The sequence below is a fragment of the Acanthochromis polyacanthus genome, chromosome 9 (genome assembly GCF_021347895.1).
Source record: "Acanthochromis polyacanthus isolate Apoly-LR-REF ecotype Palm Island chromosome 9, KAUST_Apoly_ChrSc, whole genome shotgun sequence".
In the NCBI taxonomy this organism is placed as follows: domain Eukaryota; kingdom Metazoa; phylum Chordata; class Actinopteri; family Pomacentridae; genus Acanthochromis; species Acanthochromis polyacanthus.
Window position 1 is genome coordinate 33,274,586 of NC_067121.1, and position 27,741 is coordinate 33,302,326.

The window sequence follows — 27,741 nt, forward strand, 5'->3', positions numbered from 1 at the left end:
CTAAATGAACACAGTGCTATTAGCTGTCTATTTATGAACCATCTTTTTCTTTTCAGGAGCTTAATGAGGCCTTGCAAGGAGACACTGACAATGCTGAGTGGTTTTGTCAGCGTGCCTATGCCCACATACTGCTCAAAAACTACACCTGTAAGTCTACAGAATGCACGTGCTAACAGACATGTTTATTGTTACAGTATATGCCACAGTGTATGAGTAACATCTTGTGGTTGTGTCTTTCTTAAACAGTTCATGAGCGTTTAAGGTAAATTACTGTGGAGAGAAATGTAATGACTTTAATAATATTGTGTCACAAAAAGGGAGTTTGCATAAATAGTCTTTTACTGGTGATGCAGTTCAGATTCATCAGTATATGCTGTGTAGTAAACATTGTGTGTGTTTTTTTTTTAATCTCCATAGGTGCTGCTGATGATGCCAAGAAAGCACAACAGCTAAAACCCAGCCTTCCCCTTGCTTTCATGCGAACAGGGTGTGTACCGTGAAATGATTCAGAAAAATAGGGGAAATTAACAATATATTTAAACATAGAAGCTCACCTCATGCTGCTGGTTATTTATTGTTTGTTGTGTTTTTATAAAAGAAAAAAATAGAACAAAAATACTTAACGTCCATAGCTTGACAAAGTATGTGTGCTGCAAACACACTCACCCACAGACGGATAAAGAAGCAAAATGACAAACATGTAACTGAAGCGAGTGGTTTATGAAAGCAGCTCTTTTGCTTGACACAAATCGCGGCATAATTTTAATCATGCCGGGATAATTTTAATAATCTTAATACCCCACAGACTTTTACAGAATGTTGGGCAATATAGAAGTAAAACATTTTTCCTGTTCAAGGTTTTAGCTGCCGCTGAATCTAAAATGGTTTGTTTACAGAACTGTCTTTGATTTTGAAATTCTTACTGATAAGTTTTGACCTCAAAATACAAAGCTGTGGATGAAAAATTAAACACTTCTTTCTTTGTCTTCAGAATATTCCTGTTTATCGTCTTGCTTTTACACAGCAGATGATCCAATTTTGCGTGCCAGAGGAGCTCACTTATTTTCTGAAAATGATCTGATTTAATTACGTGTGGCATGTTTTTCTCCCCTGAATGCAGAATAGCAGAGTACCACCTGAACCACTATGAGTCAGCACATGCAGCCTTCACGCAGGGACACCAACTAGACGGTGAGTACAACCTATTTTGGCCTCAAGTTGCCGTTGTCCTGCTCCTTAGCTGCTGCTGTTCACAGCAGTATCCTGTCTGCTTCGGTCTCTTCATTGAATTCAGTGCTAAACCTGTATTGTTTAGGCTTGAGGATGTTATGCAGTCATTTATTGCTTACACCAAACCTGTGAAAATCCACAATTATGGGTGTGTGGCAGGCAGCTTAGGAGTTTATTCCAGGGCTTTTCAAGCATCTGGTAAAAAGTTTGACTACTAAACTGCAGATAACACAGCAGTAGCTACAACATTCATCATCAGTTAACTCAGTGATGGAACTCACTTAACTGTAAATACAAAGAACATTTAGAAATCTGGTTGTTTAACTCTCCCTTGTAAATTCTGTTCATACACATGGGGACTTTGTTGTTTATCATTCCTTTCATGGTGGTAGTAGTAGTAGATGTGCATATTTTTGCATGTCACTACTAGGGCTGGGCGATAAATCGAATTAATTCGATTAATTCGTCTTTTTAAAACCTGACGATTTGAAAATTTGCCAAATTGTAAAATCGAGGCGAGCTTAAATATATAACAATACAGATTCTTTTTCTGCCTTTCACGACTTGTGCACTGGCGTTTGCTTCCGCCTCTCATCTCCTTCTGCCAAAACACTCACACCCCCGTCATGGCGGACAGAACAACAGACAAAGAGTTGGTCGCGAGAAAAAGGCCTCATGTTACATCGATTATATGGAAGTGGTTCGGCTTTGACAAGACTGACACAGAGCAAACTACAGTCATGTGCAAGGTTTGCAAAAGTACTGTGAAAGCGAAGAGTAGCAGCACAACTAACCTCTTTCAGCACCTCCGGCAGAGGCATCCTAAAGAATGGGAAGAGTGCTGGCAGCTACGGGAGTGCGGGATGGCTAGCACTAGCCATAGCAAACAGACCGCAAAGAAACAACAAAAATCGATTAAAATCATAATCCCCCAAGATGACTAAAAAAATCTAGATTTTATTTTTTGGCCAGATCGCCCAGCCCTAGTCACTACTATCTTTCATTTATTTTTTTAGGATTTAAAAAAATCCATGAAATGTCTTAAATTGTAGTCTGACTGTATTGATCGCCCCTGTAACCTCTGCCAACTGGAACACCAGCACATTTGCCAAACAAATGATAAATTGTGAATTTGATCAATACTTTAACACAGAGCCACAGCACCTTAGTTCTGTTCATCAAACTGAATGTCATCCTAACCTCGCAAAGTATGCACAATAACAAGGACGCTCGCTTTTTAATTACATTTTCTATTTATAAATAACCTGAAGACGTGTACTGTTTAGTGCTTTAAGCAACATTTAGGCAAAAAGCTGCTGGCATGAGCAGCTGATCCAGCATCGTAGTCATTAAGCCATCAACTGATTTCATGATCATATTTTTACATGTTTTTTTAAATATATATTTAACATATTGTTATATTATGACACATATTTTCTGAGCTGCTATTGTGTTACAAAAGGTCATTTTATTGGGAATCTGGCAAGTTGCCCACTTGTCTTCAGGAGACAGTATAGTACAGATCTAAGAACAGTTTACCCCTCATCTTCTCCAGATCTCAAGTGACAAGGCTGCTGTTGTTCTATTGAATGAAAAAGGCAGAAAAGAGTTGTAAGCATACAGCATTCATACACTGTCCACATAGCTCTGGCTCCACTCATTCACATACAGTTGTGTCGCTGCTCGACTCATTTGTTCTGCTTAAACAGAGTGTTTTTTATTTAATGGTGGTAGAAAGATGATAAGTGGAGAGCCTCTGCGAAAGGTTTTCGTGTATGAAGAAAACAGCTGGAGTGCCGTTCGGAAATAATTCAAAAAATTTGATGCCCGTAATGTTGTGGCAGTTTTTCCGTGTGGTATGAAATATCGATATTTTTTAGGATATTTTACAGAAGTTAGACAACACCAGTAAACATTTTCACACATATTCGTTCTTTTTTTGCAGCTTCTGACAAATCCTTTGACATCTGGATCAAACGGTGTGAGGAGATGATTGCAGGTATGTAGCTCGTTCACATGTCTATGATGAATTGTGCTGATAAAAGGTGTTGGCACCCCTCATAACAAGTTTAGACGAGAAGTTGCCAGAAGGCATGTGAGAGAATCTGAAGTCAGCTGGAAGGTGCGATGAGGACTAAATTCAGCTTTTTGACAATCAGAGTAGCTGCTATATTTGGATAAACACCAAGCACTGCACATCATCACAAACCCACAATCCCCACTGTAAAACATGGTGGTGGCATCATCATGATGTGGGGACATCGTCTTGGAAGCCTCCAAATGTAGAGGGTAAAATGAAATGCAGCAAAGTAAAGGGAAATCCTGAATGACAAGCTGACGCAAGAGAACTGAGCCTTGTAAGAAGATTTGTTTTCCTGCAAGTCGATGACCTGAAGCTTGCAGCCAGAGCTACACAGAAATGGTTTGAAGACAACAGTGTGAATGTTCGGGAGTAGCTGAGTCAGAGCCAAGACCTCAATTCAATTGGAATTTTGTGTCTGGACTTGAAAAAGGCTGTTTATCCACAATACGTGTACGGGCTGACAGAGCTTGAGCAGTTTTGCAAAGAGGAATGGACTAAAATTGCAGTGTCCCGATGTGCAAGAATGATTAAATCCTATCAACGCAGGCCTGACATGTGCATCAACTTAAAACAGACTCAGGCAATAACTTGTTTTACATTTTGTATTTGTAGTGTACCGGTCAAAATTGGTGAAAGCAAGGTCTGATGGTCGAACGTCTTTTATTGCGATTACAGGTCATAAAGCAGGTTGCAGTTTTGTAAGTCCAACTTAGACCAGCATAGCTCAACTTAGGACCAACGTAAGAGATAAACAGAAAATAAAACACAGAAATGTCACATTGGCTTGCTTCAAAATACCACAGTATTTCCTTTCAACTATAAACTTGACAAGATATAATTACCATACCTTGTTGCCACTTTCAACTGGAACTATATTCCTTGTTACACCTTACTCTCCCATTTATCTCTACCTTTATATCAGTTGTTTCTCTCTCTGTGCTTCATACCGTCATTACCGTGCACATTTGCTTTTTAGTTCACTGTGCGCTAAGTGGCCTTTCAAAATAAGCTTCCTTCATCACAGGAAATGGCAACATAAAACATAAATGCATTTCAAAATAAAACCCCACACAGTTCATCCACGTTGAATTTGAGTCCTTTGCAACATTGTTAACTAAATGACATTTGTTTGTGTCGATCTGTTTTCACTTTGACATGAAAGAGTCTTTTTGTAAATTTGTGATGAAAAAGTCACATTGTAATGACAGTTACCTTAAATGTGAAAATGGATTCAGGGGAAAACTTCCAAATGGTAACAGTTTTTATAGCCTTTGTATAGATTTTTTCTTAGGTCAAACCAGTATTACAGTAAACTGTATTTGATGTTGAAACTGGATTTGATAAAAGCAGTAAAGACAAAAAGATGTTTAATGGGATTAAATATTTCTATTCATATTTTCACAATATTGTGGCAGTTGTAGTTCAAACAAGGTACAGACTTACTTAACCCTCGTGTTGTTTTCTGGGAAATCTGTGAACATTTTTGGTGGAAAAAAGAAAGTTCAAAGTTTTACTGATATAAATGGAATCACTTTAGATATTTTTAGAATTTTTTTGGAAGATGTTTACTCATTTTTTTGAAAATATTTACAAGAATTTCCTTGCCACATTTTTAAAATAAAACTTTTAAGGGAAACATTTAAGGAATTATTGGAATTTTCTTCCTGAAGATTTTACAAATTTTCAGAAATTTGGGGATTTTTTTTCCAGAATTTTTGGATTTTTTTTCAGACAAGGAAGCAATATTTTTTGGTGTCCGTAAATGAGGCCAACAGGAGGGTTAAATTAAGTTCTGCAGTATATACTATTTACTCCCTGCTATCAAACGTGAAGCTAAATGACACAGTCAGGGAGCAGATCAGCCCATCTGATCAAACAAATGAGCATGCACACGCCCGTGAATCTATAGTATGTGTTCACAGTGGTGGAGGCAAAGCAGCTTAGCCCAATAAAAGATGCATGCCATGTCTGGGTGGTGTGTTTCTGTTTGCTGGTGATGCCTGGGCCCTCTGGATCATCTCAAGTAAACAAGAGCATGAGTTTTGACAAACACGCTTCACACCCGCGTGCACACGTACTCCCAGGAGCAGTATGATTCATCAGAGTTAACGTTACTGATGTTTGAAAGCCCCCGATGTGACCCAGCCCCTTCATAAGCCTGCTCGCAGACGGCACACACACACACAAAAAGACACACACACCCACACACAAGCAGTCAAATGCACACTCGCTCACACTGGGAGCAGTCGTCGTTTCTTCTGGTGACAGTATGTTTACCACCCACCAACACACATGGCACCTGGTTATCCTATCACATGTGGCACCCGACATGCATCCGAACAGACACACACACACACGTACACAGACACACACAGACACACAGCTTCTTTTTTTTTCCTTTTCCCCTAACAGCCCCCCTCCTCACCATTTCAAACGCGACCTCATTAAGACAACATTAACACGCCTCCTATCATCTCATCTCTCTGTGCTCTCTCTATGTAATGAAATCAGTGAATAATGTATGATAGCATGCTGGTAAACGGTGTTCAGGCTTGCTTGGGCTCACAGGGCTTTTAATGGGCGTGGATGGACCCGTAAACAAACTGGTGGCAAAGCTTTGAGATTTTGTGCGCGTGTTTGTCTGTCTGCATATCTGTCTGCTGTAATTGATCTGTCGAGCATCAAGTGTACATTTAGGTCTTTTTACAGCAGTTTCCTGCAGTCAAATTTTAGAGACTCGAGTTCCATTTAGCCGGTTAAAGGGTGTATTGAATGTTTCCACCTACAACACACCCATTTTTTTTTCTCTTTTCTCTACAGATCAGACAGAAAACAGCAGTGTCAACACGGTGAGTTTCTCCTCAAGACCACCTGGGGGCATTGTTGCTCTCAGCATCAGTAGAACCTCATGTATGCTTTGGCTTCAAAGGAGGAAACCTTACTAAGCTGCTTTTGTTACATTTTTCTTTTCTTTTTTTTTAACCTCTGCGCTTTTTGTTTCATCCGTTTGTTTTCTCACTGCGTCTTCTTCTCTAATTGTCGTCCTGTTTCGGTGGCTGAATGACCCCGCAGACACCAGCAGTTCCACCTGTGAAGTAAGTGCATAAATATAAAATACACCCTATCTAGGTATCTGCTTCATGTTTGCAGCTGTTTATTTTTTTATTTATTATGCTGGCCTGATATTTAACCGAGTCCCAGCGCTTCAAAGCACCTCCGCTCTGTGTGATGTAAATACAAAGTTCATAGACAACAGCCTGCTAATGAAGACAGCTGCTTTTTACATTTTGTATTCTGGACTGCAGGAAATTTCCATATTGCTGTAATCACATTAGTGGTCAAAATAGAATGTTTTCTCGTAAAATTCAGAGCTGTAGCATGATTAGTCATCAACTTTTACATTAATTGCCTGCTTTCCTTTTTTGGCTGATTTGTTGTTGTTCAACTTGGGTAATTTGCTTTTAAAACTTTAGCTTATTTAATTTGAATATTTCTCATTGTCTTGACTCTTTTTTAGTATTGAACGGTTGTAGACAAAGCAAAGCAGTTCAGGACATCATCTGTGACTTTGAAAAACACAGATTGACTTTCTGACAGTTTTTAAACCAAACAAAAACATCTAAAAGATTAATCAACAGTAAAAGTAATCATTAGTTGGAGGCCTAGTCATCAATGCCTGTATTATTCCGAGTTTTTTTAATCCGTTGTGTGTTTTTCTTTTAGGCACGACTGGTACCAAACAGACAATCAAGTCATTGTCACAGTTATGGTGAAAAATGTACCCAAGGATGGTGTACGTGTCAGCTTCAGTGAAAAAGAGGTATAAACACACTCTTGAATGCAGCATTGAGGTGAAGAGAGGCTGTGTTTTCTGTACTGTGGAACAGGGATGGGTTCGCTCTTGGGTGTTTCCTCAGGGGGACCCATTAGATGGGTCTCATACACACACACACACACACACACACACACACACACACACACACACACACACACACACACACACACACACACACACACACACACACACACACACACACACACACTCTCCCCCCATGGACCCAACTATGCCTCCAGTGGTGCCTTGTTAACATTGCCCCCAAAGTACAGATCTAAGAGCAGTTTACCCTCCCCAGCTTCTCCAACCTCCTAATTGTCTGTAGATGGAAGGCATAACTGATCTAGGATCAGCTGCAGAGCCCTCCGGGGACAACACTCCTCTCTTTCTCTTTTACTTTCTGTCTTTCCACTTCTCTCTCCCCCACTCTCCGAGGGGGTAACTGCGGGGCACCCCAGGGAACGGCTTTGTCTTTCCTAATAGAATAACAAACTGAGTTTACCCCATTTCAAAAGAAATAGTTCACTCGCTCCGAATAACACAGTCACTTGTTAAGCTCTCTCTGTGGTGCAAAGTACAGATAAGTTCATATATTTTTTACTAGGTCAGTATAGACAAAAGAAATTAAAGATGAAAGGCGGTGGTTCCACTTTTTTCCCTGATGACTGAGTATGCAGCTGCTGTATACCTACACACAGCACAGGCATTCGACTAGAAATGAATATTAAGGCTTTGATAGCTTTGTGCAATTGCCCAAAAGCAACTTTAGCTAACTTTCTAAGCTTTTATCCCCAATGAACTACTTCTTACATTTATTTGGTCCCAAATCAGAAAAGTCCACTTTTGGTGAAGTGGATTGCACAGTGAACGTACGCTTAGGCCAAACAGCAGACGGTGTTGTTGTTCAAGAGTGCTGCCATGTGCCAAGTGATGAGCACGTTAGGAGTGTGAGGGTTTGGGCCACAGCTGAAGACATGTCCCTCTAAACCAACAAGCCGCCCACCTCCACAGCCCCAGTGAGTGACAGGCTGTTAGGAGCTGTCTGACCCCCCTCCTCTCGTATCTGGTCACTTTCTGGCTGAAGGGGACAGCGTGAGGATACTCCCAGCCGTCACAGCAGCCACATCGGATGATTCTTCTCATGAACACGCTGACACATTCGCCCTCCCTCCTCGCTCCTTATCTTCCCTTTTTTGTTTTGTGTGGTTTCTCAGGACTGCAGTTTAGAATAATCCAAATATTGATGCAACAGTTTCAACGTGGGAATCATTAAAGATGTACTTAATCTAGCAACTATTAATCACTTCCGAGTCTTGGTGCTATAGAATCTATTTTATAGTTGTATGTTTTACCGTTTGTTTATAGCCTGTGTGATGTCGTGGCTAATATCTGTTGTCTTTGATTTATTTCTTCAGCTGTCTGCAGCAATAAAGCTAGCATCAGGGGAGGACTACTGCCTCCACCTGCACCTCCAGCACCCTATCATCCCCCAACAGAGCAACTTTAGGATCCTCACCACCAAGGTACGACTCTCAATTTAGTCAGTGGTGTTACTGTGCTGGAGAAACCTTGACATTTTTATTTTTCATTAGCAGTTATGCATGTTTTATATCCTGGCATACATTTGGACATGTCTGTGATGGGTTTAACCCTCCTGTTGTCCTCATTTATGGACACCAAAAAATATTGTTTCCTTGTCTGAAAAAAATCCAAAAATTCAGCAAAAAAAAAATCCCCAAATTTCAGAAAACTTGCATAACCTTTAGGATGAAAATTCCAATAATGCCTTAAAAGTTTCCCTTAAAAGTTTTATTTAAAAAAAATCCCCCAAATTTGGCAAGAAAATTCTTGTAAATATTTTCAAAAGATGAGTAACAATCTTTCAAAAAAAATCATAAAAATATCTAAAGTGATTAAATATTTGATCTAATATCGGGAGATATCTAATATTTTCTGTAAGAACAGTCACGTAAAAATCAACCAAAACCCAGCAAAATTTGCTGGATTTTGGTAGATTTTTTTTTGTGAATGTTCTTACAGAAACATTTTTTTTACCGTTTATTTTATTTTCACCAAAAAATGGTCAAAAGTTTCTCCAAAATGTTGAAAATGTGGACATCAGAAGTTTCACTGTGAACATGTATCTATTTTCCACATTTTCAAATTTTAAAACGGGTCAGTTTTGACCCGCAGGACGACACGAGGGTTAACAGACCTTTTAGCGAGATAGAGGACGTGTTCATGAAGCAGAAACAAACTGTACGTGTCAGTCCTGCATGTCCTGCATGCAACTGGTGTCCTCAAAAACACCAGTTGTGTTAAATGGTCCATTGTATCCTAAAAGGTACATTCAAGTATTGTGACGTGTTATCTGGTGCTGCAGCACAAAACAAAATAACTGCTTGCTCACTTTTATCCTTTCTGGTGTAACACTGACCACAGCTGACCAATAAGCAAAAACCTGAGATGATAAAATGGCCTCTAACTGAGCTGAAAACATGTTTGCCAGTTCATCACGCTCCTGTCATTTTTGGAATATCTTAAAAGCGTTCCCAGGTGTATCTGTGTCATGGGAAAGACAGGAAATATGATGCCTCCTCTGTCATGGCTTCATGGAATAACAGGTTATTTTACCGAATCCGTTGCATAACCTGTTTTACACGTACAGTAGTATTAGTATTTTTCAGATGTTTTTCTCCACAGCAAGCACAGCTGTAGCAGAATATAAATCTGTTTACCACTTTACAACTTTCCTAAGCTGGAAAACATAAACAAGGAAGAAACAACCTTTTTAGGTCATGGAAACACTTCAGCTAAGTTTTTGAAAGTCAATGAAAAGTCATTGAAATATTTACTCAGGATCATCTGGAGCACTGTATGTGTCTTTGCTGTGCCAGTAGTTCCTCTCAACAATAAAGGAGCAGACTAATAAACATGTCAGAGAATGCGTTTTATGTCACTATAAAGAAAATATGACATAGTAATGTCAAACCCCGGAGAAATGTGGGCTTCTCCTGCTCTGAACCGCAGTTTTACCAAAAAACATCAAATTATATGTTAGTTTCTGTTAATCTAGGGTTTTATCGTCTCAAGAGCTGATCATTAATTAGTTTTTTTCTTAATTTATATGTTAAAAAAAGATAATGAATCAGCAGGACTTGATAGCCGAGCGCGCATGGATGCAAATGCTCTGAGCTGCAAACCCGTGATTCGATTTCCGGCCGACTAGACCATTTGCTGCTTCTCTTTCTCTACTGCCACTGTCAAATAAAGGCATTAAAAATGCCCCCGAAAAAGGATTATGAGCCAAGTGTCAGCAGAAAAAGGCAAAGAAGAAAACAATGCTGATGCGAGTTTAAGCAGCTTACTGAAACTGTGACTGATCATTAGTTGGGTTACCACTCTGAGATCAAAATCTTAATCTGCTCAATAATTTAAAGCAGTATAAAGTAGGCCGTCACTACCTATAATTCCTTAATGCTGGCAAAGCTTACTGTGGCTGTAGTAGAAATGAGAAAATCCACTCTTTCTGTGTACAGTGCAGCTCCTGTGGAGACGTTAGCACAGTTCATCTGAGCAGCTAACAGGAGATTCACACATATGCACAAATCCTCCCTCCTACACTCACTCTGCACACACACACACATTCAGAAGGACTGCAGTTGCTGAGGTTTCCTCAACACTGTTTAAGGTGATTACGGACCTAATGAGTAGGAAGGGCACTTTTTACTATAGACTAATTAGTGTGTATTATGGAGGATGTGGGTTAATGAGTGTGCTGGCTGAGTGTGTGCTGATTCAGGCTTTAGATCGCTGTCAGGTTTGAGCCTGTGGATCAAGAGGCAAGTTTAGTGTGTGACTTGTTTTGATTTTTCTTTTTTAATCATTGAGGGGGGAGGGATTGGGTTTTTCACTGCATTGATCATTCCGATCTTGTCAATACAGAGCAACAGAAAGCTTTGCTCTCTTTTTTTGAATCTTGTTTACTGTGAATCTTCAGAAGCGTCTACAGATGCATGATTTTATTAGGAACTCAGTAAAACATCAGCCAATTAAATTATAATTAGGGCGCGTTAATTCAGATTAATCCATCATCATGATTAATCTGATTAAAACATTTTAATGCAGTTGACCCATCTGAAGCGTAGAATGACTCAAAATACCTGAAGCGCCTCTGGCAACGCATTTCAGGCGGTTTGTCAAAGTAGACTTACCGTCACGCATGTGCAAATGGACAGTTGATCAGGTAGTGCTGAAAGAAACGACTCGAAATGTAAGACACTAAACAACACGTTGGCCGTGAGAAATGTGAATATGTGTATATATATATATACACAGTGGTGGGAAAAAAAGGACATAACATGCATTTGTGAAATATTACATTAAGAACCACTCTCAGGCGCAATCTTCAAGTGCAATTTCTTTTTGCACAATCACAGCCATAACACTAAAAAATCCTACAAAAACCCATTGAAAAGCTAAGATTGATTGATTCCGTAAAAATAAGAAATTTTGAGTATTGGGTCATTTTGGTAGAATTTAGTTTTTCTTGTAAACAATAAACAAAAAAAATGAAATTTATATTTGTTTGTGTCTGTCTAATGCAGCCACAGCTTTTGAAACACCAAAAAGGTTTTGCCACAAATATTTCATGATGATATCTGAGATCATGTAAAAATTTTACCATGCACACACACACACACACACACACACACACACACACACACACACACACACACACACACACACACACACACACACACACACATATGTGTGTGTGTCTTCGTTTGATAACACTAGTTATAATTTATAGTTTTGTGTAAACTAATGTTTTTCATGCCAACTGGGTTTCATTACGTAGGTTTGGTCAGTGACTAACATGAAGTATTTAGGGCTGAATGTTGGACCTCAACATCGTCTTGGTACCAACCATTTACTGTTGAATGTCTAAGAAATTTGTAATCTGTTTTTCTTCTTTTTTCCTGACTGAAATCTTAGATCCCAAATGTAAAACTTAAAAATTTAAAAAGTAAACAGCTCAATACTGTGATATGATACCACTGTATGGCAGTGATTTTTCACAGAGTTTATTTACCAGACATAACGTCACATGGAGAAAGAAGTTTACTCCTCATAGAATTATACTATTATTGCATCTTTAGAACGACATGAGAGAGATGACCTTTTAGGAAATGAAAAGGAGGCATACAAAATGTACACAAGCCACCTACAGAAGTGGAGAGAAGCAGAGTGAAAATGGTATTGAGACAGATGATTAAATACTGAAGGTGAATCTAGTTGTGTGCATTATATAAATGTCCTCTCAGAAGACAGCACAGCAATGATGGAGCCTGTTGTGGTTTTACAATACAAATATCAAGTTTATTTTTAAACCTGATGAACACGAGGCACATCACTCCTCCACTTGTCTGTTGGGTAGAAAATGCGCTGCAGCTCAGGGCTTGGTTTAGCTATGCCGGCTTTTCAGAAGTGGGGAATTTTTCCACACTAAGGTGACTAATGCAAATCGCGTGACCTTAGTAAACCGAGTAGATGCTAAGGAGACATGTAACCTGTGTTGACATGTCTGTCATTTGCATGATCTTCTCTTAAATGGGCCGACTGTAATTTTAGAGACTGACTTGTTGAAATTATGTGCAAACTGTGACTTCAGCTCGATGCATCTGGTAAATATACCTTTTGTCTGCTGTAAAAGAAGCACGAAATCCTCAAAATATCTGGTCACTTGTGAGATTATTTAGTAAAGATAGTAATGCATCAAATAAAACATGTATACAGCGCTACAGTATGAAGAGGGGTGATCACATAAGACAATTATCACTGAAGTCCACAGCTCATCTCCACTTTACAGAGCTTTGTGGCAAAATTAAGCTCACAATTGGCTCCTTTCATTTTACTTTTTATGTTCGCTAATCACCCCTGATAGTATTGCACTGAACATCCTAGGAACAGCGTTATGCCGTGTTAGCATAGCGGCTAACCCGTGTCACTACAGCCTCCATGTTCTTTACATGATGCACGCAGACTAAAAAAGCATTTTTACAGCAGTAAGTCAGTGCACAAGGAGCGGCTGTGGTAAATATATTTTGTCTAACTGTCAAAAACTCCATTAGAATTTTACCCGTTTGGTTCAGTATTGTTTAGAAAGTCTAGAGAAAACTGTTGAATACTTAATTTTCTCACATTGGGGTGTGTGGAACCAACAGAAGGTCAGACTGTAGGAGGTTAGGTCGCAAAACTGCTTGGAAACTTTTCTGACGTGTGCACCACTAAGCAGCTTTCGGTTTAGATGAATTGGGTGGCAGCTTTTAGTGCGGCATCAGGTTCTCCTTCATACGTCTGTGATCACATCCTGCTACCACGACTCCTGATTAGTGGGCTAAAATTAAGGATGTTCCTAACTACTAATTTACAAGGCGATTGAATGGAATTGTAATGTCAGACTGGTTGACTAGATTTGAAGCTTGTTTTGAATAGTCGTGCACATCCTTAGTTAAAGTAAACCCAGTGGGTGGTTTGTTGCACCTCCCTGCTCCTTCACCACCCATCAACGTCAACATCAACACTCCACCACATGGGGAATGGCAGGTTAAGAAGAAGGATGCATTTTGGTCATTTTACTAACAAGAAGGATGTCAGCTTCCCTCATCCCCCCTCAAATCACGTACTGAATCAGCCTGGATATGCTTTTCTTAGATCTGTGGGCAAGCAGAGTTTAAAAAAAAAAAAAAACAGGGTCATGTTCCTCAAAAGGTACACAATTGTGTCAGCATTGAAAATCCCCAACAAGCTGAGCCAAGGAGCACCGAAAGCAATCATGACGCTTATTTTAGTTTATTTTACAGCAAGGCCACCGGAGGAATGAAAGGGGGCAGTACATGGCCATAGCTGATGCAATCACAAGCTGTATGGTGTCAAAATGGCAAAAAGCTGTTGAGAAATTTGATTTGTAGCGTTACACAACCTCTGCATTGATATACAATGTCTACATTGTGTGCATTGTATCGACTGGCTGCACTGTGCCGAGCAGAGGCTGACCTGCACAGAAACTGCCCCCTCTCAAAAAACACTTCCTCTCACTCACTTTCTCACTTTTCCATGGCAACAGCAGACACTGCATACCAGAGGTGCACGTGGGTTGCAGCTTAAACAAGGGCTCAGTCTTGGAGAGAGCGCAGCTGATGATGGTCTTAGACTCCTCTCAACTCTCTACTGTTACTGTTATTTTTTCCTTTTTTTTCGCCTTTGTCCTCATTTGCCGTCTTTTTCTTTGTTTTGTCAATCTCTCTGTGGCCCCCTCACAGACAAACACACCTTCTGTCTTTGTCTCTGTGCCGTGCTGATAAAAAACACCTACTTCTGGTATAACAAGAGAAAGCGTTCAAACCCTCCTCCTCTCCCACAAAGCCCTGACTGTTCCCTGGTCCAGTGGGCTCCTCGGGTACACATGGTCCCTCCACATACACACAACACCAAAGGCGTAAACCCTCATCGATAATTGCCGCATTCTCAACCATTAAAGGTGGCATAAAAACTCCCAAATCTACAGGTGAAATGTCTGGGCACGTGTATGCGACAGGGTGAGAGACCTCGGCAAACTAAGCAGCTTTCTCGATGCGCGTCTCATTTAAATATTTTGGAGCCGTTTCATTTTCCGAAGCCAGAAAGCCACTGGGGGATAAAAACATTCAAATGAACAACGGCATCAGCAAATCAAGTTTCTCCAGATTGGCATGCATCCCTAATGAGCGTTTAAAAAAAAAAAAGATGCATTGCCCTCAGAGCTGTTGATTCACAACCACTGTCAGTGAGTCTGTCTGTCTCTGTAACTGGCTGCCCTGCACTCTTTGCTCCACAGTGTTTACGCTTCATCTCCTCGCTGTCTTTAAAGACAACTTAGCAGGGGGAAGCTAAGCTGGGCGTACACACACACACACTCACACACACACACACTTATAAGACACAGAGGCTGAACAGTAATCTTTCAACACACTTGTGCCATTTAAACTAAGAATTTGCTGTGTGTGTGTGTGAGTGTCGTCTCTAGCACATTATCGTCAGCGCGACCTCCTCCTGTCCTCCATCACGACAAACATTCCAACCGCAGGGGTCACCGCGACAACGGGGAGCCAATTACACACCAGTGTGTTTGATCAGAACAGACGGCTGTCGCACACACACACACACGGGCGTGCACACGAACACACTCAACACAGTTTCGAGTCCACGCTCGCGCCTCCATTCAGCTCCAAACTCATCTCTTTTCGGCAAATAGCTAAAGTGGCGTCTCCCCTCTTTAATTTGCATGCCTGTCAACGTCTAAGAGTGTTTATATGTATTTCATTTATGTGTCTTTTTGGCCGAGTTTGTTTTGAAATCCGCAGGCATCTGGAAAAAGAGGGAGAAGATGCTGCTGAGGAGTTGTGTAGATGAGGGGGGAGAGCGGCGTAGTTACAAACACATGTGACAAGCGACACAGGACCCCAGTGCCCCTCTGTAAATAGCATGTGTGTGTGTGTGTCCACATGTGTATGTGTGTGTGCGCAGTGCAGTATTGTATAGTCCAGCCCCTGGGGTCCTGTGGGTGGTGGCCCCTGATTGTGGCTCTGCTGTCACATCCCTTTACGAGCCATCGCTTCGCCTGTCATACACACAGAAACACACACACGCTCAGAAACACACACACGGCGCCTGGCCTGCCATGTCCCTTAAAAGCCAGGAAACACAGATGTGGCAGCAGATTAATGTTGTATGGCCCAGGAGCACGCAGAGAAGCACACAGACTTTGACACACACAGAGCCTCGGCTTGAGTTCTGTCACACAGTTAGCCCTGCGAAAATATTCAAGACAGTAAATGGCACCTGCGGCACTGCCTGGTAATTTTAATGTGACAACATTTAATTTGCTTGGTCTTTGGTCCATTCCTCTTGTGAGACTGTCTCCGCACTAGACTTTTTGTGATTTCGAAGAAATCGAGAAAAACATAGCAGATGAGCGGTTGAAATGCTGCCTTCTTAAAACCAAAAACTGAAACACCTTGTATACCTGTATATGGCTGGAATGACAATGCATTTGACTTGACTTGTACTTTGCCTGCAAGATAACTGGATTCAATTTGGTCTATTTACGTAGCACCAATAATATTATAAGTTAACTTTACATATTTTTACTTAACAGAAACCCAACAGTTTGCCATTGAGTAAACCCCTGGTGCCACTTAGGAGCAAACTGGAAAAAAAACCTTCAGCAGGACTAGGTTCAGGGTCTGTGGCCGTCTGCCTCCACTGGTTGGAGTGAGGGGATAGTAGAAAGGAAAACATGAGCTTTGAAACAACACTGGGCAGGATGGTAAGGCCAGTAACTGCAGATCAGAAACATGCAGCTCTCAGACCTGTAGAACTGACTCTAGAAAGCACATACCATGTGAAAAGCAGCACACATTAGGATTATTTTATAATGCCTATGTCAAAGTTACACTTAATATACAACTGTTCATCCACTTGGTTAAACTAAAAAGATCCAAACGCTTAATTAAAAGAAAAAAAAGAGCCAAAGAAATGTGATGTAACTTAATCAGAATTACAAGCACTGCTACAAAAGACATGCTAGGCTGAACACCAGTTATCGGTATGTCAGCCATTAGAATCAGCGCTTTGATATATACTAAAGTCTTCAAAGCACCATGAGACCACTAACGGAGCTCAAAAAAGCTTCTCTGCCCCAACTGCTGCTGTATCTGTCAAAAAACAAATATTTAATATGCTGCAGGGAGCTGCCTCGAAAACCAGAATCAGTTTTTCAAACACAGCCTGCACTGGCAAACGGGGACGACATCTGCCTGATCAGCAAACTATAATGAATCACCATAGACATACTGATGTCTCCTGGGTCAGTCAGATACTCTGTAGGTTCATGTTGTGACCACGTGCTAACATTATTTCAATGTTGTTGTTGAGAAAATCGAGCAAGCTGAGATCTAGAACATAGGAGGTAGCGGCTAGTTGGTCAGTGTTTTTTGAACTTTGGTTTTTGAGTTTGTTTCGGACTTCTACTGCCTGTAGACACCATGGTCCTGTTATGACTTTTGAACTTGTTCTGTCCTTGTTGTTTTCTCCTGACTAGATCCTTGCTTGTGGTGTTTCAGCTCTCAGATGTACGTTGCTTTGGACAAAAGCGTCTGCTAAATGAAATTGAAGAATTGTGGAAAATTGAGTGCATCTGTTGGCTTTTAATACTGCATTTCTCATGTACTGTAGTTAGCGTGTTTAAAGCTGTAGCAAACTGAGGGTGCTTCATTGTTTTAGTTGGGACCAAAGAACAGTGACATAAATAATTAGAAATTTCATCCAAAATTAAGGGAGATCACTTGCTACATACATCATGCAGGTTTCTTACAATATGTAAATAATGTGAAGTTTCTGCTCACTGTGATTGGAGTTTGCAACAGATGTTATTGGATATGTTACTGAAATGTCTCCTGAGAGTTCTAAGCAGTTCTGTTGTCTCTCTTTTTTATTTACAGAGGTTTGTAGCTTTAACTAATTGTGAACAAGCCAGATATTTTCTAACAGCAGCTTTTCATTTCAATGTCATTTAAGAGAGCTACATATCAGACTAAGGTTTGAAACTCGTTAGCAGATGGGAACACAACTGGCCCTGAAATAACGTCTCTCACCAGGAGTTGACTAACAAGATATACACCTTTGTACTGTAGTGATCTTTGCAATGGCTATGTAGTTACTCCTTCAGATTTACAAATTACAGTCCTAGCATATTACATGGGTTGTACTTCTCTGCATGTTTGTGTCGCACGCTTATTGTATATGCAAATCTGTGCACAAGAGCACAAGTTTATACGTGTTGTCCAACCTCATCAGAGGGATGTTCCAGACAGCCACTTTTGAAGGTGGGTTGAAATGCTGGTCGTCACGATGACAGGCGAGACACAATGAATATTTAAATATGGGGAAAGCAGAGCACATTTTCAGATTGTCTCTCTACAAAGGCATTCAAAGTATTGCACTCGTTTGTACACGGAGAACGTAAAGAACAGAAAAAGTGAAAACTGTCAAAGTCAGTGTCATACGGTAGAAACGCGTGTTCTGATTTGTCATGCTTCAGAAAAATGTGAACCCACTCAGCCAAAAAAACATCATTAGGTCACTGAATTTAGGTTTCAGAATTGTGAAATAAGGAGGACCATTTCTTCCCTGTAGTAGTGCAGGTGTATCCGCTAAAGGCACTGGATGGAGGCTTTTACACCAGCCCAAATGAGTTGTACTAACGGTTCAAATAGAACCAAGTTCATTTCAGTGAAACCAAACAATTTAGATGTGAATTCACACAATTCATTTTTACTTTGAAGCCCATGGAGGGAGATAGTCAGTTCAGTCCTGTTAATCAGTAACATATCATCTGTAAATACCAGTTGTGTCTCATAAAAGTTTGAAAAACTAGCTTGTATTGATTTACAAACTATAGCAGAAGCAGGTGTTGGTGGTGATCCTCAGCTTTCCATCCACATCATTTTTTATCTCATCATCCTTAGAGAAGTTAAACAAAGAGCTGAGCTACTCTGCAAATTCTGACCTCAAGGGAAGATGTATTTGCTGGATGAAGACATATGTAGCCATCAAACTGTACCTCCTGATTGAGAAGAAAGCCTCATGCGGTGTATGTATTTGGTGTTAGGAGGAGGGCTGATGAACAGCCATGATGTCTGGTTTGGCCAAGAAAAGAAACTGTCTAACTCCGCAGTTCAGTATAACATAATGCGCTATCTTTTCACATGTTTTCAGCAGTTATTCTCTGACATGTATATGTTTAGAAACAAATCTCAAAATTTCCTTTTCACAGACTTTTTGAGAAAAGCCAGGATCAAGCTGTGCTCAGTCCCAAATTGTCATTTTCCAAAAGTCATAAACATTGTGGGCTGCAGTGCTTCTAATTCTGACGAAGGAAAAGAATGCTCAACCATCTGACGGGCCTTCTGTAGAAGCATACTTGCCTCTTATGTGTATGCGATGTGGGATGAATAGATGGAGGCCATGGTCTACTATTCCCAACTGTACTTCCAATAAAAGAACTGTGGCAGCTGATGTTAAAATAAGAATTTCCTCTTTTGTTGTTTGAGATTAACACACGGAATCTGATTGTATGCGCAAACTGGCGCTAGAAAAAAGCATGAAAGACGAGCATGAATTATCTGAGCGGTAACCTGTAATCTCAGCAGAGCTCTTCTGTTTTTAGGTCTCCGGCCCTTTGCAGGTGAGCCAAAAAGTTAATTTCGGACACTGCACAGATGCCTCGCCGTGCACGAGGCCCTTTGTGGGGCAGAAAGCGCTGACACATACCAAAGTGATCTATCAGTACGCCGCCACTCGCACTAGCTCATCACCTCGGCGGAGAAGCTAGCAGCCATCATGCTGTCTTATTTCCCTCCGTCTGCTGCCCTCACTCACGCTTCAGTCGGTGCCAGTCAGCCTCCTCTGCCTCCTCGTCCCTAACCTCGTCTACCTCTTGGTTCCCCTCTTCTCTTCTGGCACCCTCATAAATGAATCATCACATCGCCCAGCAGAGCAGAAATGTTCCTTAATTGCACCGACATCACCAGCGCTGTCTTTCACATTCACACATATCAAACACACACACACACACACTTTTAATGGGTGGCGGTGGTGATGTGGGGGTGTGCATGGCGCTGCAGCTCGCGTGTCTCGCTGTTATGTGCCCTGTCAATGCAGCTCAGTGTTTAAAGCGTGTGTCCATGTCCTCTCTCCCCCTCATTGTTTTCCTCCTCTACCGTGTTCTCCTGGTGTAATGATTTGGATCAGATGCTGCTGTGTGGAACTAGGATCTCCCGCCCTCCTCCTCCCTCTCCCCCTCTCCCTCTGCCTCCCCCTCGTCTCTCACACTGGCCCTCTGGCTGACAGGCATCTCGTTAGTGCAGTATGTCTGTCAGTGAGGTTTGAGATTGAGCTGTGCCCCCGCATATCCCTGATGTCTCTCTCTCTCTCTTGCCGTCTCTCATACACAAACACCGGCTAAGTCGACGCCGGCTCTGAACAAGACGAGCCTCTCCGGCCTCAGTAATGATCAGATGTCCTGTACTTTTAAGATGTCGCCGTAATGGAAGCGTTATTTTTGTCCCACACGCCAAAGAAAGCCATTTCCTTAAACGTTGTTATCTCCCCTTTTGTCCCCCCATCTCTCTCTCTCTTCCTCCCTCTCTTCCTCCTCTTCTCTTCTGTCAGGTGGAGATCAAGATGAAGAAGACAGATGCCACGAGATGGGAGAAGCTGGAGGGAACAGGACACGAGTCCAACATCAAACACTTCAATCCTAGTCAGTCCACAGCTTCGGCATTTACACCCTTTCCCCCCAACTGTTCTCCTGTCTCTGCTCTCATCACTCCGTCTCCCTTTCTCCCTCAACCTCTTCTTACTTCTGTCTCTCTCTCACACTGCAAAGATCAATACGAGCTCCTGTGTTTGTCTGTTCGGCGCTAAAATGAGAGTGGGCAGTCTAGAGTCTTTCATTAGTCTGACGGTGAAAGCAGGCAGGGAGAGGGAAAGGTATGACAGCGAAATATGACTCAGTATTTTAGCCCACACACTCCTATTACTGACAGGATTAATTACTTATGTAAGTGTGTGTGTGTGTGTGTGTGTGTGGAAGGGGGAGTAAAAGTTAAGTGGGCAGCCAAACTATTTTTTCCAGCTCAGTCTCGAGGACGCCCTGTTTATTAGCGCTTGCTTCTAACTCGGACTGCTGTTACATTAAAACATGATATTTGACATCTGATTTTATGGGATCGCATTGCAGTACGTCCGCACTTGGCCTGAATCTGTCTGCTGTGCGTCTGGTGCTGTATTTATGTAAATCTGCGTCTGGATTACATTTCTCGCTCTCCCTCTTCATCTCTTGTTGGGATTACAGTGGGCGTATTGCATCTCGAAAATATAGAAATCAAATCATAATGTGACTCTTCGGCAGCCGAGTTGGATGGTTCAGCAGCGAAGTGAGTGAAATTGATTTAGACCTGCAAGGAAATTCTTCCTCGTGGTTTTTTTTTTTTTTTTTTTTTTTTTTGATGATACATGACAACTTAAAACATTCATGACCATCTGAACTTTGTCCTCAGAAAACAAAAATCAGCTCGTTTTGGTTCATTACACTTATTGAGCAGCTGTCTGCTCCTCCTCTCAGCTGGCTTTAAAGCTTCCTGATTTGCCCTCGAACTATAGGCAGGTGACAGATTAAAGGAGAAACCTGAAGCCTTGATGCTTACAGTGAGGCTGTTATGCTGTGGGGGGCATTTTGCTGGCATTGTTTAGGTCCCCTTAGAGGGAAGGGTCACTGTAAATCAATACAAATATGTTTTGAGTGACACCGAAGGGAGAATTTGTACCGAGCCAGACAGCACTCTCCACCCCCATATGAACGAGTATCTTATTGAAAAATGGTGTTTATCCCCCTGTAGAGTTCAACGGGAAGGAGCATTAAAGCTGTTTAAACAGCACATAGTGGCCCAATGGCTTACTAAATAGATTTAGATAGGCCCTTTTATAATCCTTTGCAGGAAATTACTTGGACTGGACCCGAATATCTGGTCATAACGGTGATATCTGAATATTTATTTTGAGATCCAAAAATTCAGACACCACCACCACCACCGTCGGATGATGTCGCGCGATCGGTATTCGTCTCATCAGTTTGTCCGATGTCGGATGTTACGATATGAACCATCCACCCCCACCCCCACCGTTGGACGTTGCAAACCGATCGTAGTGTGAAGCTCGCTCCGTCAGACGGTACGAATCGAATCAAATATTCAGATATTCGTCATTAATTGGGGTCGGATATCCGAAACCCACCAACTGCTATTCGGGCCAGCCCTACAAGTTCCGTGAAGACCAGTGTGCACCATTGCTGTTGCCAGTTTTTTCTAAAAATGGCGGGTTTGGTTTTCGTGAAGGAGTCACTTTCGTGTGTTGTCACTCCCTGTCCAATCAGTGGCCTGCACTCTGTAGACGTCACGTTATCGGCTCGACTCAGCTTGCGTGGAACCCCAGGCAAATAGGCATTAAAATAGTACTAGGTACTACATCCTAATGGAAACCCTCACAAAACAAGTAGAGTCGAGCCGAGTAGGTGCTAATGGAAAAGCGCCGTAAGACACTTTATGTTGGTTTCTTCTTAAATATGTCACCCGTCTGTGCATGAACAATGTCCGTTCTAACGCCACTTTCGTTCTCCATCAGACCAGTCCACCCCGTCTTCCCTCGACACCTGCAAATGGGACAAGATGTTGGTGGACCTGAACGAGGAGGAGAAAAATGAGAATCTGGAGGGAGACGCGGCACTCAACAGCCTCTTTAAGCAGATCTACTCCGATGGCTCAGACGAGGTCAAACGAGCCATGAACAAATCCTTTGTGAGTATTATGATTAAGTGACTACAACTCTGTTCACCTTGAAAAGTGCGCTCATTAGTTGCATCTTCTGAATCCACAACAGAAATGCTTTCTTAAAGGAAATTTCTGACTCGCATATCAAGTGTATTCTCAGAGACATATTAAAGAATTCGGCCAGACATATCTTTATAACCAGGTCGGGTCCTGTCTGACGCTTTCTGACTATAAAACAACTTTCTATCACCTTCCAGTTCGGTCTCTTATACTACCACAGAGTACATCAGAATAGCATTCATCTTCAACTCTTAACTGTTAAAGCTTAAATCTCAATTTTTTTTATCTTGTGCTGGTATTTATTTCCAATATCAGTTATATAACTTAAACACTTATTGTAATACTTGCATTCTAGTCTCTTATTTGTCTCACAGCTGGTAATCTTCTCTATGCAGTGTAGGTTTTCTTTCCTGCTGCAAAATAAAAAGAAAGATAGAAGCAAAGTAAACTTTCATAATGAATTTTAAGTTAGTAATTTCTGACACTGAAACAGAACATCATCAGATTTTAACTTCTGAAAGAAAGTTGAAGGAACTCGGCTCTTCTTGCTGACTTCTTAGTGATCGATAAAGGCAGGCACCAGCAAAGTACCTGTTCTCCTACAGTTTGAACATCTCATATAACACAATTCAGCTTTAGGAAAATGTGATCAGATATTACAGCATGATTAGGAAACAGCAACCATGGAAGCTGTGCAGTGTTGCTTCAATCCAGATGTCCACATGCTAAAATGTTGCTTGTATGTTTGACTAACATGGTAGAGCTGAGGCTGATGTGGCGCTGTGTGATAAGGCTGAAGAATCTATCATGATCAACGTTTCATTTCAGTTCATGTTGATCACGATGAATCATTTTTAATGACTTATTTTTAATGTAAACCTGCAGAGCAAAGGGCCTGGGGAAACATGCATGAGAGCCAGCAGGGAGAGTGATGGAGAGATGCTTCTTTATTAAGGGATATAATAAGCTGTTATGAGCTGAGGGAGGGAGCACGCTTGGGGTTTGTTCATGCAACCAAACTTTGCGTTTTTGTTGCTTCGCTGACTGATGGTTTGCAGGTATTGCATTTAAGTGATAGTTTCACTGATGAAATGAGTATCGATGGCACATACTGCAGTATTGCTGAGTCCTGGGCAGATGGGAAATAGTTTTTCAAGTGTTTGATTGAAAAAAAACTTCCATGACCCCCCCCCCAATAACTTTGTGTGTACACACACACACACACACACACATATATATATATATATATATATATATATATATGTATGTATGTATATATGTGTGTGTGTGTGTGTGTGTTTTATATTAAAATGTGAATATGCAGGGCTGTCTTATTATATCTAATTCTAATTTGTTATTTTTCACGGTAAAGGGATGCCAAACTCGTCTATTGTCTAATTTGATCTCAAGTGGGTCGCACCAGTAAAATCACAACAAAATAACCAAGAAATCACCACAAGTCCAACTTTTCCTCTTTGTTTTTGTTTAAAAAAAAAAAGTACGTTCTGAAAATGATCACATTTAATGAACTATATTTTTATAAAAAATGATGATCATACTGAAATTTCTTAAGAAAATTATGTTCAATTTCAATAATATTATGCCTCAGTTGATCATTTACACGTGCATCACAGCTGACAGATCGCAGTTTATCTACAAAGACACAAAAGCATTTAGTCACAGCTATCTGGAACTAAATAACGTATTTTGCTTTATGATTAAAACAACTTGTCAAGGTCTAGAAGTTATTTAAAATGTACACTTTTACAAATTTACAATTTAATGTCTTCTCCTGTTGTTTTTACACGTAAAATTGTCCTGCGGGCTGAAATGAACCATCTGGTTTTGGCCCGTGGTCCATATGTGTGACACCCCTGGTAAAAATAATCGCAGTAGATGAGTGATGACGTCATTAAGTACGCTGGTTTTTCAATTGCACTTTAACGATGTGTTCTCCCATTCCCGGGAGTCTGTACTTTGGAGTCTATACTTTGGAATCTGTACTTGCAAAAGAGAAACCCTGATTTAACCAAACGCTGCTAATAAGACATTTCAATTAATACTACAAATGTTAACCTCGTGGGGTGCCGGAGAAAAAGCCAGGGGGTCATCAAAGTTGCAGGAGCCATAATAGTTTGTAAGAAATTTCCTGCCTGATGATCTACCCTGTGGTTGGTGAGATATTTCAGTCCGGAACAAGGCGATCTTCTGACCGTCAGCTCGACACTGTCACACTTTCATGTAGCTATAAATGTCCTGAGAGGCTGCTTCAAAGGGGTTTCAGTCTCTCTACGTACCATGTGGAAAGCTGACCTTTACGCTGAGCCAGCTGTGGTCTTTTCACTCGGTAGAAACGTAACTAATGTTGATGTGAGCTGCAATTTGTCCGGCATTAAAGGTGTGCTCAGTAGGTAAACAAAGCAAATTGTGCTTTGTGTTATTTGACTGCTGGCTCATGAGTTTATTTGGCCCAAACAAACCTTCTGTAACATGCCCACAGCCTGCAGTGACAGCGACCCGCAGCCTCACACTTGTACAGAAGCATCCGTTCCAGTATACACATCATTTTGCCAGGTTGGTGTTTGCCCAATCTCTACAACAGAGGCAGCGAGTGAAATGTTAGCATAGCTCACAGTCAGAAGGCAACAAAGCCCAGGTTGGAACATACACAATTTTCGTCAAATGAAACTTTAATAGAGCTACGAAACATTAAAGCTCCATTTGTTTACTCTATTTGCATAATTTTAAATGAAGCGAATGCAGCGATGACTGATGCAGCAGGAACAGATTGTCTAATTAATGAGCTTCTGTAAGTGTATTAAAGTGTAAGGAAGGAAGTGTGAATGATTGCAATTACATGTTGATTGAGTGATTGGAGTGTGTCAGCTTTCTGTGTTGTTAATGACATGATCTCTGGATGACTGAGCACAACTTGTCAAAGGGTTTTCTGTCATTTCTAACATGCAACCTGAAGCCGACTGTGTTTTGACATTAATGTCGAGCAGTCGTTGCTGCATTTCAGCTTCAACCATGTGACCCATTAGAGTTGCATTCATGGAACACGCTGCAGCGGACTTATCGAAGCCTGGAGAATTTTTAAGCAGAGAAGGAGATGCTTTACTTCGCTGGATCGGCTCATTTTTCTCCTGTCTCTCTCCCTGTGCAGATGGAGTCAGGTGGTACGGTCCTGAGCACCAACTGGAAAGATGTGGGCAAGAGAAAAGTGGAAATGAGCCCACCGGATGACGTCGAGTTCAAGAAGTACTGAGCACCTCCCTCCTCTCTCGCTCCCCTCTCTTTCCTCGTTTTTTTGATTTTACGCCATCTCTCTTCACGTTTGTCCTTGGGAGCTCCTCGTTGCTCTGCAGCCCGCGTGGCCGTCCTCTTCATTGCTTCTTTCTTGTGTTGTTGCTCCGGTGTTTTTCACTAAGTGCAGGGAGCCACAGCGTTCCCACTATCACTCCACCAAACCACACACGGCCTACTCTCTGCAACAGCTCTTGACCGGATCGGGTCGGTTGATTTGAATAATCTGTTGAACGGATTGATTTACTTTATCAGATTTTGTTAAAGCCCAATGAACTCAAAAGGGACCTAAGTCTGGATTGAAATGCGACTCCAGACCTAAAATACTCAACTTCAGCTTCATCAAATCGGCTTCTTTTTCTCTCCTGGTTTTCCCCATTTTTATTTTGGAGCCTTTTAAGATTCATTGTTTTCAGCTCTTGTACAAAAATGTAAAGTTGCTAGAAACAGCAACCAGCTGAGATATTTCTATTCTAACTACGAATGGGTGTCTTGGCTCTTGGGTTCTTTTCCTTCCTGTGTACTCAGTAGAAAGTCAACAGCAATACTCGGCACACTGACTCGTCTGGAATCTGTGTGACATGTCAGCCAGTGGCTTAGCACCGGTCGTTCCCTCAGTGTGACTCAAGCTTCAGTGTAAATAAAAGATTTGTTGTTTGGCTCACAAACTTTGTCTCGTGTTTTATGGTTTGTAAGTCTGCGGAAAGTGTTTTTTGGACATATTGGAAAGTCTAGGAATAGATCACTCAGACACAAAAACAGCAATATATTATGACAGGGAGCCGTGCTGTGTGATTATGAGCTGGGAGCGATAAAATGTGGTATTGCTGATACGAGCGCAGGCAGTTCTGATACGGCTGACAGCTCGAGGATATGGTTTGCGTATTGCGGTTCGATTGGTATCGAGTAGAAGAGCCCCGAGTTGTTTGGCCGGCAGGCGAGGATACAGCCCGAAGGTGGAGCAGTGATTTAACACCGGGAGATGTGGGAGAGCGGGGCGCCTCCCCTGCTCTCCAACCACACATATGCGGCAGCTGAAACTGTGAGGGGGCGTCCTGCCGAGGCGAGAGAGCATTAATATGGATCAGCTTCCTAACCGCATCATCAAGCCTCTCACACTGAGTTAAGTGTTAAATTCATCACACATCGTTTCATCTCTCGTGACGATCAAACGCCCATTTGTGACTCTGGATGGAACTCTTAGCTTCGTAGCACTTTTTTTCTTTTTTCTCCTCCTCGCGCACAAACACACACACTCCTCCAGTATCCGTGACACACACACACACACACAAACACACCGCCCCCATCCTTACCCCCTACCCCCGCCCCAGGCAGCTCTGTGACATCAAAAGGGAGCTAAGCGCTTTGCATCGTGGGTAAGATCTGGGAGCGTGACGGCTACAGAGTCTTTAGTCTCATTAAAGAGTTCTAGAGCTGCAACTCTCACATTAAAGAACTCTGGAAACTTCTTTCTGCTCATCCCTTTGGAGCAGCTACCAGATGTGACACTTTCCAAACTGTTTTTTTTTTTTTTTTTGGAGTGCGAAAGAGGAGGAGAGAGTGTCTCCAAATGCACCCAAATAAACGTACAAACAGATATATGAAGTCATTTGGTCAAAATAGAGAGGTGACGCTTGAGAGTTTACTTAAAAAAGTTTATTCACCGATATTGCACTTTGATATAGCCTCTTCAATGCAGATAAAAATACGTTTAGATGAAAGTTTGTGAGAGGAAGCGAACAGCACATCGTTTTAATGAGAGCTACTCATGAGAACAAATAGGGGAAAAACACAGG

The 27,741-nt window shown here is 41.4% G+C and overlaps 1 protein-coding gene across 2 annotated transcripts in view; it reads left to right on the forward strand.

The window, feature by feature from the left end:
- Window positions 1-26,613, forward strand: part of sugt1 (SGT1 homolog, MIS12 kinetochore complex assembly cochaperone) — a 28,400-nt gene extending 1,787 nt beyond the window's left edge. For both annotated transcript variants that reach the window (XM_022195265.2, XM_022195266.2), the window contains exons 3-13: window positions 57-147; window positions 418-487; window positions 1,121-1,191; window positions 3,176-3,229; window positions 6,134-6,162; window positions 6,386-6,408; window positions 7,037-7,133; window positions 8,564-8,671; window positions 20,424-20,514; window positions 22,434-22,606; window positions 25,806-26,613. In XM_022195265.2, the coding sequence (XP_022050957.1) occupies window positions 57-147; window positions 418-487; window positions 1,121-1,191; window positions 3,176-3,229; window positions 6,134-6,162; window positions 6,386-6,408; window positions 7,037-7,133; window positions 8,564-8,671; window positions 20,424-20,514; window positions 22,434-22,606; window positions 25,806-25,907 (909 nt within the window). In that variant the 3' untranslated portion in view covers window positions 25,908-26,613. The remainder of the gene's footprint in view (window positions 1-56; window positions 148-417; window positions 488-1,120; window positions 1,192-3,175; window positions 3,230-6,133; window positions 6,163-6,385; window positions 6,409-7,036; window positions 7,134-8,563; window positions 8,672-20,423; window positions 20,515-22,433; window positions 22,607-25,805) is intronic.
- The last annotated feature ends 1,128 nt before the right edge of the window (window positions 26,614-27,741 follow it).